General features: G+C 42.0%; 1 protein-coding gene across 1 annotated transcript in view; it reads right to left on the reverse strand.

The window, feature by feature from the left end:
* Window positions 1-19,586, reverse strand: part of LOC139542588 (adherens junction-associated protein 1-like) — a 104,350-nt gene that overhangs the window by 50,270 nt on the left and 34,494 nt on the right. The window contains exon 2 of the mRNA XM_071348197.1: window positions 1,830-2,590. Coding sequence (XP_071204298.1) covers window positions 1,830-2,590 — 761 coding nt within the window. The remainder of the gene's footprint in view (window positions 1-1,829; window positions 2,591-19,586) is intronic.

The following is a 19,586-nucleotide window of genomic DNA, read 5'->3' on the forward strand; positions in this document are numbered from 1 at the left end:
ATTTCGAGTCTCATAGCAAAGGGTCTGAACACTTATGTAAATAAGGTATTTCTTTTTTCTGTTTCTGTTTTTAATAAATTAGCACAAATTCTACAAACCTGTTTTTGATTTGTCATTATGGGGTATCATGTGTAGATTGATGAGGAACAATTTTTTAGAAGAAGGCTGTAACGTAACAAAATGTGATAAAAGTCAAGGGGTCCGAATACTTTCCGAATGCAATGTATATATATCACTGTATATACAGTGATGCACATATATTTATTTATTTTTGTTAATTTCAACCATATAATATGGTCTTTGTAGTGACTGGGTGTATTGGTACACCATCCAAAGGGTAATTAATAACTGCACCATGCTCAAAGGGATATTCGATGTCTGCTTGTTTCGATAGGGGTCCTTCTTTGCGAACCTCCCTGGTTTTTGTTGTTAAATCTGTGTTTATAATTCATTGCTCAACTGATTGACCTTACAGATAAGTGTATATGTGGGGTACAGAGATGTGTGGGGTATAGAAATCATGTTAAACACTATTATTGCACACAGAGTGAGTCATTTTTACTCTTGAACTTATTTAGACGTGCCATAACAAAATCGTTGAATACTTCTTGATTCAAGAAATGTCAGCTTTTCGTTTTGTATTAATTTGTAAACATTTCTAAAAATCATAGTTCCACCTTGACATTATGGGATATTGTGTGTAGATCAGTGACACAAAATCTAAATGTATTCCATTTAAAATTCAGGCTGTAACACAACAAAATGTGAAACATTAAAGAGGTGTGAATACTTTCTAAAGGCACTATATCTGTCCCAGGCAACAGCTCTTCATGCCATAATGTTGCTTCTCGCAGTTAGAAATAGGGTTGTTCCACGAAATTATATTGATATTTTAATTATAAATTGTGCACTAGTTATTTTGTTACATTGACAAGGTAATTTCTGAATATTATAATTTCTATTCATGTGATTAGTGATTAATTTACGTCTGTCGATCAATTTAAGGTCAACCCTGTTACGGGAACTGAACTCTCATTTTATTATGGTGAAACTATTCCTTTTGAAATATTTTTTTTCTTCAAAATAAACATTAAACATCTTATAGTGAAATGATAGTGTAAAAGCAGGTGAGGTTGTTCAACACTCTTAGAAAGAGAGGTTCCAAAACGGTTCTTCAACTGTCCTCATAGGAGAACCCTTTTTGGTTTCAGGTAGAACCCTTCTCACAGAGGGTTGTACATGTACATTGAACTCAAAAGGGTTTTACCTGGAACCAAAAGGGTTCTACTTTGAACCAAAAAATAGTTCTTCAAATGGTTGTCTTTTGGGGACAAATGAAGAACCTTTTTAGAGTTTAGATATAAATTTTTCTCGAAGAGTGTACTCTTTTTGGCCATTTTCTGGTATTTTGTGGTGGAAATTTGAGCATAATAAGTCGCGAAGCTTGCATTCAATTGCCACCGCCTGTTGCACACAACAAGCTTCCATTTCCCCTGTCACAAGGAGATTTATGGCTGATTTAAGTTGAAATCGTCAACCCTCGCACTTTCTTTAGTCATTATTTTATTTAAACCTCTTGAAACAGAATGCTAGAATTTGTTTTTTTACCAAGTTACACATCTCAAAAGGCACCGAATTGGTGGATCGACCCAATAACGTCCTACTCTCCTACTGTCTTTCTGACTATTCTAGCCTTGGCAAGCCAAATCCAACTACACTCCTTCAAGTAGGACTATTATTCACTTAACAGTGAAATGCTTAACAGGATAGGAATACAAATGAAAGAGTTTTAAAATAGCATGATCGTAAACAGAGGAAAGAAGTTTTACCTGATGTGTCTCCATATGGCTTTGGTGGTTTGACAGTCTCCCCTAGACTGACGCTGGCCTTGGTGGTGCTCAGCCTTCTGGGGTGAGGGGTGGTCACCACTGCGAACGTCCTCTGGGGGCTCTTGGTGGTGGTGGTGGTGGTGGTGGTGGTGGTGGCCATGGCAGTGGTCAAGGCCTTGGTGGACAGCGTGGAGTTGGCCGCCGTTTTACCCTCACCGTTCTCAAAGTTGTCCTCTGTCCCCGTGGGTCCCCAGTCGATATATCCGGCCACCGTCGTGGTCCTGCCGTCCTGAGATTTGTCATCGCTGTCCCATTTCAGCTGCCTCCTCGCCCTCAGTAACAACCTCACCACGTCTGTTTTGTGCCCCATGGGAAGATCTAGCACCGCTGCCAAATCCCCCACCTCGGTGGATGTGTATTTCAACCGGCACTCCTTACATGGCTGTCCTTTATGTGCCAGTCTCCTGTGCTTTTGACCCCTGAACTTTGGCCCTGGCCCTCCCATATTGTCTGGCGGTGGGACGGGGTTGAGGAGCCGACGCGCCAGCGGCCTCACTGTCCTCCAATAGAGCATGTTGGGAGTATCCCAGAGGGGCGCCGAGCGGGGCCGGGGACGAGGCACAGGTTTGTGGATGAGCTTGATTCCTAGGCCCTGACTGAGGGGGCTACACAGGGAAAAATCCAGGGTGAGGTGGGTCATGGCCAAGAGGATCCACACCCGAAGCCCTACACAGCTCCCCGGCCGTAAAGCCGACATCTGACTGGGGAAAAAAGGACAGAGGACATTTTAGATTTGGCATTGGTTCACATTTAAAACCAAAAGGGATAGTAGTAGTTTTGTAGATGAAGGGTTGGTTTCCCAGACATGGATTAAGCCTAGTCCTGGACTAAAAAGCACTTTCAATGGATTGAACATGTTTTTTAGTTCAGGACTAGACTTAATCTACATTTGAAAACCATCCAAAAGTGCTTTTTAACTGTGAGATTGACACCACTGAAGTTATGTTGATGGAAGTCTAATTACCTAGACGATGAAACTGTTCTAAAATGTATGTTGATGTAACATTGTGTAGGTCTGCATCTGTATTCCGCACTGACCTGCTTCTCAGGCAACTACTGCTCTCTGAGTAAGTAAACTCTGGCAAATTGAACTCCGATAATAATTTGTTTAGCGGAGCACCTGACATTACAAAGGTCAAACACAAAATAAATGGTGTAATTCATTTTCAAAGAGTACGGCTTTAACCTCTATTGCTTTGTCCTGTCAAACGCAGCAAGGATTTATCCTTGATTTTAGAGGTTTACTTTTTCAATCCCACCATGATTAACTGTCGAAGGACAAGGTCAGCCCTATTTTAGCTGATCATAATATTCAGAATAATCATGTCGTATAGAATGTCATCTAGATTCCCAAAGGGCAATTTGATTATGCTGCGAGAGCACTGAAAGATGTCATAATATAAAGTCAGAGTTAGACATGGCTTGATGTGAATATGATATTGAATATGAAAACGTAAAGCATACACAGCGAGGCGACTTTGTGCTCATAAAATATCAACAGACTTCAAATCTCTTCCTAATATGGGTATGTCTCAAGGGAGGGCATGGTGGTAGTATTGGCAGATTTTAACATTTTGTTTTTGTTGTTATTGATATCTGTAAACAGGACACCGCCCCACTACTACCTTTAACATTAACATTAATACATTTTGTATCACTTTAGTCATCATCGTCATTAAAACTGCATTCATACTAGTATTGTCTCAACCTAATGAGTCATTTAAAACCTTTACATTTTAACACCTGTGAAATTGTACCCTGTTTACAAACCTTATTTCACGATCCTGACTAAAACATAAAGAAGAATTGGTCTGCTGAGTGCAACCTTCTATGGCCACCATGTGACAAAGCAAAACTTGATTCCAGAAGGAACAACCTCATCATGAGGTATCTCTAATCGTTATTGTCCTTGGTCAATTTATGTCAGCACCAAGGCGTTGCTGAACAGGCGTTCAGGCGTTGTTGAACAAAGCAGGTATTGTAGTGAATAGGTACACTGTCGTAAGGGGACATTACATTTTCAAGACAATCAACAACTTACCAGCTCATTTTGAATCATGACTTCAAAAAATGTTTCAGTACTTTAGTGCTTTCAGTGCTTTAACCTTTCCATCTTTCCATGGACCACCTTTTTAAGGAGCAAATGAACAGTTGAAGTGCACAACTAAACCAGGACTACTGTAAACAAAGTTACGTTAACAGAAGCAGCTGAATCATGAGACTGTAAACATAGTGAAAGTAGAATGAGACTCTGCACACTAACCAGCAGTTGTTTTCCATGCAAGTTGGAGAATCACAGTCATCATCAAACATCAAAAAAGCAAAAATGCACAGTGGAGGAAAATGAACTGTAATACATTGTGCGAGGTCCTTTTGAAGTTCTGAGAGCATACATCAAGTTTCTCATCGGAAGTCCCATATGGCGGCGCACAATTGGCCCAGCATCGTCCGGGTTAGGGGAGAGTTTGGCCGTCATTGTAAATAAGAATTTGTTCTTAACTGACTTGCCTAGTTAAATAAAGGTTAAATAAAAAATTAATGGTAATGTCTGGTGACTTGGATTGGTCCTGCTCTCAAACCAAACTGTGTTAACTTCCTAAAAAGTACACTTGAAGTGAATCCATTCTCACCTAAGACTATTGACTGAGGGCTCTGGAATGAATATAATCTCCAATAAGGGAAGCAGTTGTTTCCCGTCCTGATTAATATCGATTCTAGCAGGGGATGGGAATGTTTAATGACCACCTTGGTTCAGCATGTACCCCACTGCTCTACTGGGTTCCAACACAGCCACAGGGAAGAGTGTTCTGTTACAGCCCTATCTGAGTGTGAGTTATTATGAGTATTAAAGGGAAAGGTTTGTTGTAAAGATGTAGGATCTTAATTTGCAGGAATGCAGGACATTTAGAACATGTTGTGTATTTGAGGTTAAAAAATGATTTTGAAGTTTGTAATTTCCACTTTGACATTTTTGACAGATTTTCCCTTATGAAAAATTCATCAAACCTACAAAACCTACCCTACAAAAATGTCCATTAATTATACTCCACATAATAATTCAAATTTTGTGATGCTGCAGGATTCTTTTCCTGAGCAAACTGGCTCAGATTAAGATCTTACATCTGTAGGTCTAATGGTTGCCATATCTAGCCACATCCCCTGGCACAGTCGGTCATATTGATCACCTACTGTGCCGTAATCAGGAATATGCTGCTCTGTGAAAGCAGTAAGGTCATTGTATTTGGGGATTGTAAACAGGATGACATATGAAGCTTGATAGATACCTCTGCATCATGAGCATTCGCATCTGATTCGCCGCCATCAAGGAAAGGGAGCATGGCTATTGGCAGAAAGAACTCTGTGGGCTTAAATTACCATTTCCCAGGATTTGAATTTGTTTTATATTACAGTAATCTAAATATATATTCTATAGGTGATGATGTTGGAGATAGCGAAAGCCATCACAGGAGAGGATAGCCCTCTAGCTTATAAGTATCATGATCAGCTGACATTGACATTCAGCTTGACACTTGTGACCAGCTTTCTCTATGGGAGTACAAACTCACAGCATGGGAAAGTTATTCTGCTTTGAAAGTTGATACATTTGTTATCCCACTTAGGAAACAAGTAGGAGAAAAGGCCCTTTGAAAGATTTGTATGAGATTTTCACACTCTCAAGAGACACTTTCTTGTCTTCGTTTATGCCCATTCAGAAGGTAGCAGGTTGCCTAGAGAGGGCTTAAGAGGGTTGGGCCAGTAACCGGAAGTCGCTGGTCCGAATCCGGAGCCGCCAAGTTAGAAAAATCTGCCGTTCTGCTTTTGAGCAAGGCAGCTAACCCCCAACAACTGCTGACGTGGATGTCGACTAAGGCAGCCCCCCACCTCTCTGATTCAGAGGGGTTGGGTTAAATGCGAAAGACACATTTTGGTTGAATGCATTCAGTTGTAACTGACTAGGTACCCCCCTCCCCATCCCCCTTCCTTAAATCTAGATGTGCCGAAAGAGTCATTTTAACGCAAAATGAATTTACATTTTTAATTACTCTGCCATTTTTAAAATCATATCCCCCGTCCTTGACTTTTCCTAAATATGTCTATATAACACACTGTTGTTGTTAGAATCTTAATATTATAAACATAAATTGTGTTATAAGCCGTTATAAGAGGACATAGACCGCCAGTCATCGAAACTACACCTAAACTATGTTGAAACTAATTTCACACACATAATAATATAGTTATCTTAAAGACAAGATTAAATTGACAATAGTCTGATGGGTGACAATATTATAAATTGTTAAATTTTATAAGAATAATCTGAACAGCGCAGCTTGGAATTGACACAGAGGCAGGGAAACAGAGTGCCAAAAAATGACATTTTCAAGTCCTCCTACAGAGTCACAAGCAGGTAAGACGCTTTGATGTCTATATAGTTTCAGAAAGAGCAGATTCGGCAGTTTCCAAATCACCTATCCTTGCCAAACAACTCTTAAAAATGCTGTGATTCCATGCGCTCCCCACGTGCACTCGGAACACTCAAAGCACAGTAGTCTATGTGACTAGTTTCAGGAAACTAGGCATATGTAGCACGTCACTACTTTACAGGAGATGCATTTGAACGTAAACATACATTTTCGATAAAAATGCGTTTTTTGGCAGAAATACCTTCTGGAGCATGTGAACTTCCATGTGCCTGAATAATAAACGTGAATGCCATCTGTAAATATGAATAAAATTGTTAAATTACGAGCCTAGTTGGTTTAGCCAAGGAAAAAGACAGGAAAGAAGTTTTGAAATCAGTGGAATGCCAGGTGGAAGCAGAGTATGATAGCTAAGGAGATGCCGAAAATTCTGCTGTTTGATTGCAAATAAGCGGATGGAGTCGAAAAGAGAACCCACAGAAGGCTGTTGTATAAATCAAATCAAATCAAAAAGTATTTGTCACATCCGCCGAATACAACAGATGTAGTGAAATGCTTACAAGCCCTTAACCAACAATGAGGTTTTTAGAAAGATACGTTTTAAGGTATTTGCCAAAATGAACTGAAGTAAAAAATAAATACATAAAAAATCTAAATAAATTAAAGAGCAACAATAAAATAACAGTAGCGAGGCTACAGTTCAAGTCGGAAGTTTACATACACTTAGGTTGGAGTAGTTGAAACTCGTTTTTCAACCACTACACAAATTTCTTGTTAACAAACTATAGTTTTGGCAAGTCGGATACAACATTTACTTTGTGCATGACACAAGTAATTTTTCCAACAATTGTTTACAGACAGATTATTTCACTTATAATTCACTGTATCACAATTCCAGATGGTCAGAAGTTTACATACACTAAGTTGACTGTGTCTTTAAACAGCTTGGAAAATTCCAGAAAATGATGTCATGGTTTAGAAGTTTCTGATAGGCTAATTGACATCATTTGAGTCAATTGGAGGTGTACCTGTGGATGTATTTCAAGGCCTGCCTTCAAACTCAGTGCCTCTGCTTGACATCATGGGAAAATCATAAGAAATCAGCCAAGACCTCAGAAAAACAATTGTAGACCTCCACAAGTCTGGTTCATCCTTGGGAGCAATTTCCAAACACCTGAAGGTACCACGTTCATCTGTACAAACAATAGCACTCAAGTATAAACACCATGGGACCACGCAGCTCAGGAAGGAGACGCATTCTGTCTCCTAGAGATGACCGTACTTTGGTGCGAAAAGTGCCAATCAATCCAAGAACAACAGCAAAGGACCTTGTGATGACGCTGGAGGAAACAGATGCAAAAGTATCTACATCCACAGTAAAACGAGTCCTATATCGACAACCTGAAAGAACGCTCAGCAAGGAAGAAGCCACTGCTCCTAAACCGCCATAAAAATGCCAGACTACAGTTTGCAACTGCACATGGGGACAAAGATCGCACTTTTTGGAGAAATGTCCTCTGGTCTGATGAAACAAAAATATAACTGTTTGGCCATAATGACCATCGTTATGTTTGGAGGAAAATGCGGGATGCTTGCAAGCCGAAGAACACCATCAAAACCGTGAAGCACGGGGGTGGCAGCATCATGTTGTGGGGGTGTTTTGCTGCAGGAGGGACTGGTGCACTTCACAAAATAGATGGCATCATGAGGTGGGAAAAGTATGTGGATATACTGAAGCAACATCACCAGGTGGTGATGCAACCAGTCAGGATGCTCTCGGTGGTGCAGCTGTATGACTTTTTGAGGATCTGAGGACCCATCTTTTCAGTCTCCTGATGGGGAATAGGCATTGTCGTCCCTCTTCACGACTGTCTTGGTGTGTTTGGACCATGATAGTTTGTTGGTGATGTGGACACCAAGGAACTTGAAGCTCTCATCCTGCTACACTACAGCCCCGTTGATGAGAATGGGGGTGTGCTCAGTCCTCCTTTTTCTGTAGTTCACAATCATCTCCTTTGTCTTGATCACGTTGTGGTAGAGGTTGTATATCCTAGCACCACACGGCCAGGTCTCTGGCCTCCTCCCTATAGGCTGTCTCATTGTTGTCGTTGATCAGACCTACTACTCTTGTGTCGTTGGCAAACTTAATGATGGTGTTGGAGTCGTGCTTGGCCATGCAGTCATGGGTGAACAGGGAGTACAGGGGGGGACTGAGCACGCACCCCTGAGGGGCCACTGTGGTGAGTATCAGCGCGGCAGATGTGCTGTTACCTACCCTTACCACCTGGGGGCGGCCCGTCAGGAAGTCCAGGATCCAATTGCAGAGGGAGTTGTTAAGTCCCAATGTCCTTAGCTTAGTGATGAGCTTTGAGGGTACTATGGTGTTGAACGCTGAGCTGTAGTCAATGAAGAGCATTATCATGTAGGTGTTCCTTTTGTCCAGGTGGGAAAGGGCAGTGTGGAGATTGCATCATCTGTGGATCTGTTGGGGAGTTATGCAAATTGGAGTCTGTCTCCAGATTAAATCTTCAAGCTAATGGCAACTATGGTAACCTTTGACAGAGAGGGAGAAGTGTTCATCCATGTATACAGGTAAGGGTCTAGCTAGCAACATTTTCAGATATTATACATTTCAAATTTTGTCAGAAAGTTGTTTTCATTGCAAGCTAAAGTGTACTGTTAGCTAGCTATCTAATGTTAGCTGGCTGGCTCACTAGCTAACGTTATGTGCATGATCTGTGTAGTGACATTATTAATTTCTCAGAAAGCCATTTGCATTGCTAGTTATAGCCTAATGTTAGATAGCTGGCTAACATTGAACCTAGTTGGTTAGCTTTAGCTACCTGCAGATTCATGCATGGTGGCTAGCTATGACAATCAGTTTGTATTGCTAGTAGTATCAGTTGGGATTATTGCCGCATTCAAAACAACTGGAAACTGGGAACTCGGAAAGGTCTGACTTCCGACTTCAGTGTGTTCAAGACAACTGGGAACTCTGGGAAAAATCATTTTCAACGGTCATCCAACTCTGAATTCTCTCTTGGGAACTCGGGCTTCCTTCTAGAGCACTGTATTTCCTACCTGAAGCTCACTGACGTTAGAATTTGACCTCGTATTTTTGCAAGTTCCCAGTTGTCTTGAAAGCACCGTTACATTCATTGTTTATCCAGCTAGCTAGCTAGCTACATGTCTAAACAATGATGATTACATGACCAAGTTAGCCAGGTTTGTCTATTGAATTTCATGAACATGTTTGTGTACATGTCTAGACAATAGTGACTCATCCACTTAGTTCGATGTGGCTGGGGGGTGGTTATAGCATTTATTTTAAATGACCCATCAATTTAGACAAGTGTGTCTGGGTAAGAATCATCTAATAATTATAAAATATTTATACAATATTTATTCTGGACACTTTCTTTTTGATATCGCTACTATGCAAATAACCATTTCACTGTACCGTTTACACCTTCTGTATCCTGTACATGTTACAAATAAACGTTTATTTTATTTGATATAGAGTAATGTGAAGAACAGCATGCCCTGCACCAAAGTCAGATTAGGATGTAGAACAAGGACTAGATAAAGTGCATTTTTGCTACTACTTTCACCACTTTTAGTCTTGAAACTTTTGGTTGTTTACTACACTACCTTACTCTGTTTAGCACATGGCCCCACATGTGAATCCTTAAAGAGATGGGTGGGGCTAAGGCTTAAGAGGGTGTGAACAATGCTGATGGGTGTAGACAAAGAAAAGCTCTCCAGTATATTCAAGGGCCATTTTTTTTAAGCAGAATGACTTTCCCATTGTTCCTCAACTGCAGTGTATGAATAACCATTTTCTAGCTCAGAGTCTCTACTTTTATCCAGCGTAAAAAACACCATTTCAAATTATGCTACATTGTGCCAAATTGAGCCGGTTGGTCATTTAAACTCAAAATATTTGATTATGTTCTTTTGAAATGCATTTTCTTAGACCTGCATTTAAATAATTAATAATGAATGATCTTTGCGATCGTTTTCATAGACAGAGCTATGGATGCAAGGACTAACCATCCATGATATCAACATTATAGTTTTAAACTATTTTGGGGATATATAGTGTTTGCTTACATTTACTTTGTTTACAAACATTGGAGTAAAACAAGCTTATATTTTGTGTTCGGGGGGGGTACAAAAAGTAAATGCTCATGAGGCATTTATAAGTTATATTCTTCAAGAATCAGTGGGTATATTTAAGTGTTAAGCCTTAGCCCCACCCATCTCTTTAAGAATTCACATGTAAATGCATGGCCAATTACATCATGGCTATATAAAGTGCATTCGGAAAGTATTCAGACCCCTTTCACTTTTTCCACATTTTGTTACGTTACAGCGTTATTCTAAAATTGATTAAATTGTTATTTTCCCCTCATCAATCTACACACAATACCCCATAATGACAAAGCAAAAACAGTTTTTTAGACATTTTTGGAAATGTATAACAATAAAAACTGAAATATCACTTTTACATAAGTATTCAGACCCTTTACTCAGTACTTTGTTGAAGCACCTTTGGCAGCGATTACAGCCTCAAGTCTTCTTGGGTATGACACTACAAGGTTGGCACACCTGTATTTCGGGAGTTTCTCCCATTCTTCTCTGCAGATCCTCTCAAACTCTGTCAGGTTGGATGGGGAGCGTCGCTGCACAGCTATTTTCAGGTCTCTCCAGAGATGTTCAATCGGGTTCAAGTCTGGGCTCTGGCTGGGCCACTCAAGGACATTCAGAGACCTGTCAAGAAGCCACTTCTGCGTTGTCTTGGCTGTGTGCTTAGGGTCGTTGTCCTGTTGGAAGGTGAACCCTCGCCCCAGTCTGAGCTCCTGAGCACTCTGGAGTAGGCTTTCATCAAGGATCTCTCTGTACTTTGCTCCGTTCATCTTTCCCTCAATCCTGACTAGTCTCCCTGTCCCTGCCTCTGAAAAACATTCCCACAGCATGACGCTGCCACCACCATGCTTCACCGTAGGGATGGTATTGGCCAAGTGATGAGCGGTGCATGGTTTCCTCCAGACGGGAGGCTTGGCATTCAGGCCAAAGCGTTTAATCTTGGTTTCATCAGACCAGAGAATTTTGTTTCTCCTTTAGGTGCCTTTTGGCAAACTTCAAGTGGGCTGTCATGTGCCTTTTACTGAGGAGTGGCTTCCGTCTGGACACTCTATCATAAAGGCTTGATTGGTGGAGTGCTGCAGAGATGGTTGTCCTTCTGGAAGGTTCTCCCATCTCCACAGAGGAACTCTGGAGCTCTGTCAGAGTGACCATTTGGGTTCTTGGTCACCTCCCTGACCAAGGCCTTTCTGCCCCCTTTGCTCAGTTTGGCCGGGCAGCCAGCTCTAGGAAGAGTCTTGGTGGTTTCAAACGTTTTCCATTTAAGAATGATGGTGGTGACTGTGTTCTTGGGGACCTTCAATGCTGCAGACACTTTTTGGTACACTTCCCCAGATCTGTGCCTTGACACAATCCTGTCTCAGAGGAGACAGGATTAGCAAAAATGTGTCGATTGATCAGGGAAAACAATTATTTCATCCATTTTAGCTGTAACATAACAAAATGTGGGAAAAGTGAATGGGTCTGAATACTTTCCTAATGCACTGTAGATATATTGCCTCCTAATATTGTACAATCTGTGTGTTGCTTCATTGGCCTGGGCCATTGTTTGTTTGAATTCAAGACCAGATTGATCTCAGTGTCAGAGTAGCCACTGATTTTGGTCAATTGTGTGGTATTAAAAAAAATTCAGCTGATGTTTTCTGTCGTGTAAATGACGAACTGCATGAAATTAGTTTTTAAAAGGCCAATTTTTTCCCCCAGACCCTGCTAAAAACGCCTCTGCTCAACTGTAGCGTATGCCACATGGCAAACGTTATTATGGCTTTATTATAAAGGGGCTATTTCTTCAACAGTAAAGATACCACGTATCGAATTGCATCTTGATGCACAGATTTGTTTACAGAAAATGATGGCGTGCCGGGAAGGGGGGCCTATTTTTTTATTTATCTATGATTTCTGAATCCGGAACTGGATCCCATACAAGTTTCTAATTAAGGCGCATGAAAGTTCACATGTTCAAGAAGGCATTTCTGCAACCCCCCCAAAAATATCGAAAGGACCTACTGTGAAGTAGGAACATCAAACATCAAACGCCCCCGATCCTGTAACCAGTCACATTTAACCCAACCACCACAACTCCCACCCCCTACCACCACTCTTGCAATTACCATAATACATTCAGATGGTACTGTGGGATCATGGTAGTGGGAGTCATTATGGATGGTACAGCCTCATTGATCTTCATACCCAGTAAAACAGCAGGAAGAACAATTACTCAGAGAGAGAGCCCACATATCCACATTCATATGCACTTCTTAGTGCTGAGAGACTGGCAAAGGGCAAGTTGATTGTAAACAATATGCATTATTCAGGCTCTCTTTAGACATCCGGCAGATAGCATGCACACACAGGCTCACACACAAGCGAAGGTACACACACACACACACAATTTTTATCAACAACAAAGATTAATCTAGTTTTCTTTCAAGCCGAAAATATTGTCTAATTTAAAGTTAATTACCGGTTAGTACTTCAAATGTGTTTTTGTATGAGGCAGGGACAATATTATTTGTGTGGGTGTAAGAGAATAAAAACACAGCGGAGATGAATGGCTCAAAGCAGCGGGTGGCCGCAGTGTGTTAGCGATTACCTGCAAGGTGGAAATGAACAGTGGTGATTCAACATGTAGAATTGTCTGGAAATTAACAGAAATTGGTGGCCGATATTCTGATCAGAGGTGATAGGAAGGCCACCCACTCGGCCGACGTACGTTGCTCTGGTGTGCTTTCCTCTCTAAAGCACTGAGGTTATCATTGAATTCTAGCCTTTTGAATTCAACAGTTTTGATTGCCAATAACATTGGCCATTTGTTTGTTTTGCATTTTGGATAAAACAACACTTGAATCTGCTGAAGGAATGTTCTCAGTTAATATTCCACATACAGAGCCAGCCTTAGCCTGTCAGTATAGAGTAAATCCACTGTAACGTTATTTTGCAGCTCTATATAAATTCCATTGTCAAGGGGGTTAGGATTAGGCCTAGACAGGCATTCTAAATTAAGCACATGAGCCTCATGCTAGATGAACGTCAATCTGCAACACATTCATAGGTTTTCATTTTAGTAAAAAATATAATTGGCATATGACTCAACTTTGATTATACTGTTAGGGTAAGTTATAAATAAGTTATAAATAATATTCTGTGACTATGTTTAAAACATGCCTGTGGACAAAAAAGCGCTTTCTCTTGAACCGACTCTTGAATATCAGGCCGTGTTAACAAACTGGCACCTTGGAGATTTCACAAACAAGATTAAAGTATATACTCTGAAAATGCATTCAACTGAAAATGTATAACAAATTATGTAGGACATGTTACGAGCAAGAATGACCCCCTTATAATGTCTTCTATCATCTAATAATGATCCATTTTGAGTCAGTTGAAATGTTAATACATAATGAAACAACATTTTATACGACTGATTGTAAGACATTATAAAGGCTCGGGCAGCAATATACCTGCAGGCTTTATGTAAAGTGTTACCAAACTTTAAATTCCAACGTACAAGAAACTGTGATCCATAGAAAAGAAATGCATATTCTACTTAATGCCTGCACTTGAAACTTGAGTGTTCCATCAGTCAACACAAAACTATCCAAAAGCTAAATGAGCATAGAGTATCATAACCTTCTTTGATGTCAGTTCGCAAAAAGATTTGGTAAATAATCCTTATTCGAATGTTTGGAGGATAAAAAAAAGGATTCATTCAATGTGTTTATGGAATTACAGCTCAGAGCATACTGTGCAAAGAGGATGTGTCCTATATTATGATATTATCAACTCATTGACATAGTGAAGTAGTGAACTGGGCTGCATATTTGCTGCGATTTAAGCCTGAGCTCTCTGTGATCTATGCATTCTGAGAGAGCGCAAAGAGGGTTCAATGGTCCTCATGCTCAATGGCAGGATGACTAAGACACTTGTGACAGAGAACCAGTGACATTTGACTCCCCCTTCTTCGCTGTTTGTAGTTCAGACTGTCTCAGTCTTGGCCTTCGGGGCTTTACTCAGGAGCCACTGATGAACGCACAATGGACTACTTTACTTTAGAGTAATCAAACGTGGCTCGCTAAAAGAGCTGGTTAACGTTTCCTGAAAGGTTGAGAGGAATACAACTGGAAGACAGGGAGAGACATACATCACTGGTGTAATCAGAGAGTAATTGAATGGATGGTTAGGTAGCAATTCCCTGTTTGGGGATGGATTTATGAGAGCTTGTGCCTGGTGTTCAGATCTCAGGTGTGTAATGAGGCCAGGCTGGACAACGTTCGATGGTTATGAAAAAACAAAGGGCAGAGAGCAAAGCCTCACGTAGGAGGGTAGCCTCACTACCCGACTACACAGTTGAGCGTCCATGGTTACACTGGCAGCGATAGAGATTAAGAAAACCATCCAGGACAAGGCACACAGGGACACGCAGTTTCATGCAATTCCATCACAGCTGAGATGTATTAGTTTCAAGGTAAATAACGCCACGTAACTGGTTGTGCACATCGCTCCAGCAACAAAGGGAAAAAACTATTTAAGCCATGCAAGATACAGACAACACAAAGGATCAAGGGCAGTTCCTTGCAATATGCACGTTACTATACACAAGGTCTAAACATAGTGCTCTCCTGTCAGTTCGCTCTCCTGTCAGTTCGCAAGTGATTGAATGTGGTCTAGAAAATAATTATGCAGTACTAAAGGTTTGTTCTTTAGAGGCATTGTATCTCCAGCATACTCTAAGTCGCCGACCCAGTGATGTAGAAAAATATGCAGTCAGCAGTCGCCTACTCAGTGACGTAGAAAAATATGCCATCGGCAGTCACCTACCCAGTGTCGTAGAAACACACAATATGCACAATATGCATAAAAACTAAATATACTATTTTATTTAAAAAACAATCACCTTTGTTTAACCAGGTAGGCCAGTAGAGAACAAGTTTCTCATTTACAACTGCGACCTGGCCAAGATAAAGCCAAGCAGTGCGACAAAAACAACACAGAGTTACACATGGAATAAACAAACATACAGTCAATAACACAATAGAAAGTCTGTATACAGAGTGTGCAAATGAAGTAAGGAGGTAAGGCAATAAATAGGCCATAGTGGCGAAGTAATTACAATTTAGCAACTAACACTGTAGTGATAGATGTGCAGATGAGGATCTGCAAGTATAAAAACTGGTGTGCAAAAGAGCAGAAAAAAATCATAAATAAATATGGGGATGAGGTAGTTAGTTGGTTGAACGGGCTATTTACAGATGGGCTGTGTACAATTGCAGCGATCGGTAAGCTGCTCTGACAGCCGATACTTGAAGTTAGTAAGGGAGATATAAGTCTCCAACTTCAGTGATTTTTGCAATTCGTTACAGTCATTGGCAGCAGAGAACTGGAAGGAAAGGAGGCCAAATGAGGTGTTGGCTTTGGGGATGACCAGTGAAATATACCTGCTGGGTATGGGTGGGTGTTGCTATGGTGACCAGTGAGCTGAGATAAGGCGGAGCTTTACCTAGCAAAGACTTATAGATGACCTGGAGCCAGTGGGTTTGGTGACTAATATGTAACGAGGACCAGCCAACGAGAGCATACAGGTCGCACTGGTGGGTAGTATATGGGGCTTTGGTGACAAAATGGATGGCACTGTGATAGAATGCAGCAAATTTGCTGAGTAGAGTGTTGAGGCTATTTTGTAAATGACATCGCCGAAGTCAAGGACCGGCCGGATAGTCCGTTTTACGAAGGGTATGTTTGGCAGCATGAGTGAAGGATGCTTTGTTGCAAAATAGGAAGCCGATTCAAGATTTAACTTTGGATTGGAGATGCTTGATGTGAGTATGGAAGGAGAGATAACAATCTAGCCAGACACCTAGGTATTTATAGTTGTCCACATATTCTAAGTCAGAACCGTCCAGAGTAGTGATGCTAGGCGGGCGAGCGGGTGCGGGCACCCATCGGTTGAAGAGCATGCAGTTTTACTAGCGTTTAAGAGCAGTTGGAGGCCACGGAAGGAGAGTTGTATGGCATTGAAGCTCGTTTGGAGGTTAGTTAACACAGTGTCCAAAGAAGGGCCAGATGTATACAGAATGGTGTCGTCTGCATAGAGGTGAATCAAATAATCACCCGCAGCAAGAGCGACATCATTGATGTATACAAAGAAAAGAGTCGGCCCGAGAATTGAACCCTGTGGCACCCCCATAGAGACTGCCAGAGGTCAGACAACAGGCCCTCCGATTTGACACACTGAACTCTGTCTGAGAAGTAGTTAATGAACCAGGCGAAGCAGTCATTAGAGAAACCAAGGGTCTAGGGTGTCTCCCCATTTGAAGAGGGGGATGACCGCGGCCGCTTTCCAATCTTTAGGAATCTCAGACGATACGAAAGAGAGGTTGAACAGACTAGTAATAGTGGTTGCGACAATGGCGGTGGATAATTTTAGGAAGAGAGGGTCCAGAGGGATCCAGATTCTGCAGCTCTTTCAGGACATCAGTTGTCTGGATCTGGGTGAAGGGGGGGGGGTCTTGGGCCAGTTGCTGCAGGGGGTGCAGAGCTGTTGGCCGGGGTTGGGGTAGAAAGCGTGGCCAGCCGTAGAGAAATGATTATTGAAATGATCGATTATCGTGGATTTATCGGTGGTGACAGTGTTTCCTAGCCTCAGTGCAGTGTGCAGCTGAGAGGAGGTGCTCTTATTCTCCATGGACTTTAAAGTGTCCCAAAACTTTTGGGAGTTAGTGCTGCAGGATGCAAATTTCTGTTTGAAAAAGCTAGCCTTTGCTTTCCTAACTGACTGTGTATATTGGTTCCTGACTTCCCTGAAAAGTTGCATATCTCAGGGACTATTCGAAGCTAGTGCAGTGCGCCACAGGATGTTTTTGTGCTGGTCAAGGGCAGTCAAGTCTGGAGTGAACCAAGGGCTATATCTGTTCTTAGTTCTACATTTTTTGAAAGGGGCATGCTTATTTAAGATGGTGAGGAAGGCACTCTTGAAGAACAACCAGGCATCCTCTATTGACGGGATGAGGTCAATATCCTTCCAGGATACCCGGGCCAGGTCGATTAGAAAGGCCTGCTCGCAGAAGTGTTTTAGGGAGCATTTGACAGTGATAAGGTGTGGTCGTTTGACCGCGGACCCATAACGGACGCAGGCAATGAGGCAGTGATCGCTGAGATACTAGTTGAAAACAGCAGAGGTGTATTTAGAGGGCAAGTTGGTCAGGATGATATAAATTAGGGTGCCCATGTTTACGGATTTGGGGTTGTACCTGGTAGGTTCCTTGATAATTTGTGTGAGATTGAGGGCATCTAGCTTAGATCGTTGGATGGACGGGGGGTTAAGCATGTCCGAGTTTAGGTCACTTAACAGTACAAACTCTGAAGATAAATTGGGGGCAATCAATTCACATATGGTATCCAGGGCACAGCTGGGAGCTGAGGTGGGTCTATAACAAGCGGCAACAGTGAGAGACTTATTTCTGGAGAGATGGATTTTTAAAAGTATAAGCTTGAACTGCTTTGGCATAGACGTGGATAGTAGGACAGAACTCTGCAGGCTATCTCTACAGTAGATTACAACTACTTTTAGCAGTTCTATCTTGGCGGAAAATGTTGTGTTTGTTTTCCGGTTACAGAAGTCAACAAATGAGAGCGCCTGGGGACACACAGGGCCTGGGTTAACCTCTACATCACCAGAGGAACAGAGGAGGAGTAGGATAAGGGAACGGCTAAAGGCTATAAGAACTGGTCGTCTAGTGCGTTCGGAACAGAGCGTAAAAGGAGCAGACTTCTGGGCGTGGTAGGATAGATTCAGGGCATAATGCACAGACAAGGGCATGGTAGGGTGCGAGTACAGTGGAGGTAAACCTAGGCATTGAGTGACGATGAGAGAGGCTGCATCTCTGGAAGCGCCAGTTAAGCTAGGTGCGGTCTCCGCATGTGTGGGGGGTTGGGCAAGGGAGCTAACCAAGTCATGTAGAGCGGGACTAGGGGCTCCGCAGTAAAACAAAACAATGACAGCTACCCTAAACAACAGTATACAAGGCATATTGACATTAGAGGGAGGCATAAAGCAATCACAGGTGTTGATTGGGAGGGCTAAGACAACAACGGGTCAACAGCTAAGACAACAACAACGGGTAAATGGCATTGAATGGGCAGAGAGGGTCTGTTAGCCTCAGTTCGAGTCTGAGGCTGACAGATAAACAAAATGAAGTACCGTGTTAATGAACAGTTCAGTAGGCATCAGCTGTGTAGCCAATAGATCATAGGGTCCAATAAGCAGAAACGGATGAACAGGGAGCCGCTCGGCAGTTGTCACTACGCTACGCGAGCGGGAGAAACGGCGGTTCAGAGAGTTAGCGGGCCAGGGATAGTAGCTGGGTCCAAAACCGATATCAACAACGCAGAGGCCGGTTGAGAGAACATCGGCCGAAATACGTCAGCAGACCAGTCGTGATGGATCGGCGTGGATTCGTGTCGACAAAGGGGTCCAGGCCAACTGGCAAGAGAGGTATTGTAGTTGATGTACTTAGTTTGCTAGCCGGGGGAATGGGCCTAGCTCGAGGCTAACTGGTGTTTGCTTCTGGACAAGGGTGTTAGCCACGATAGCCACTCGGTAGCAGCTAACTAGCTGCGATGATCCGGTGTAATGGTCCAGAGCTTTCGGCAGGAATCCGGTGATGTAGTGGGGGAAAAAAGCAGTCCGATATGCTCAGGGCTGATATCGCGCTGTGCAGACTGGCAGATATTATCAGGGCTATCCGGGCTATGGTGTCTGTGCTAAAGGTAAAGACTGCTAGCAGTGGCTAACAATGACTAAATAGCTAGTAGCTAATTAGCTGTGTATCTTCTGAAGGCTAGCTTCTGATGGAGGTTCCAGTTATAAGGTCTAAAAAAAATAGCAGATCCGTACCACGTTGGGTGAGGCGGGTTGCAGGAAGGTATCTTTAATTTGAAAATGGAAAAATACAAAAAAATACAAAAAAAATGAAAAAAGCTGAAAATTTACACGGGACAAAACACGGGACAAAAACAAACACATCTTGCTGCTACGCCATCTTGGGTGTGAATGCTGTACTATACAAAGTGCTAAAGAAAAACATTGCCTATGAAGTTAATCAGTTATTCCACTATAATTATTGTCTTCTGG

Source organism: Salvelinus alpinus, chromosome 17 (assembly GCF_045679555.1).
Source record: "Salvelinus alpinus chromosome 17, SLU_Salpinus.1, whole genome shotgun sequence".
Classification (NCBI taxonomy): domain Eukaryota; kingdom Metazoa; phylum Chordata; class Actinopteri; order Salmoniformes; family Salmonidae; genus Salvelinus; species Salvelinus alpinus.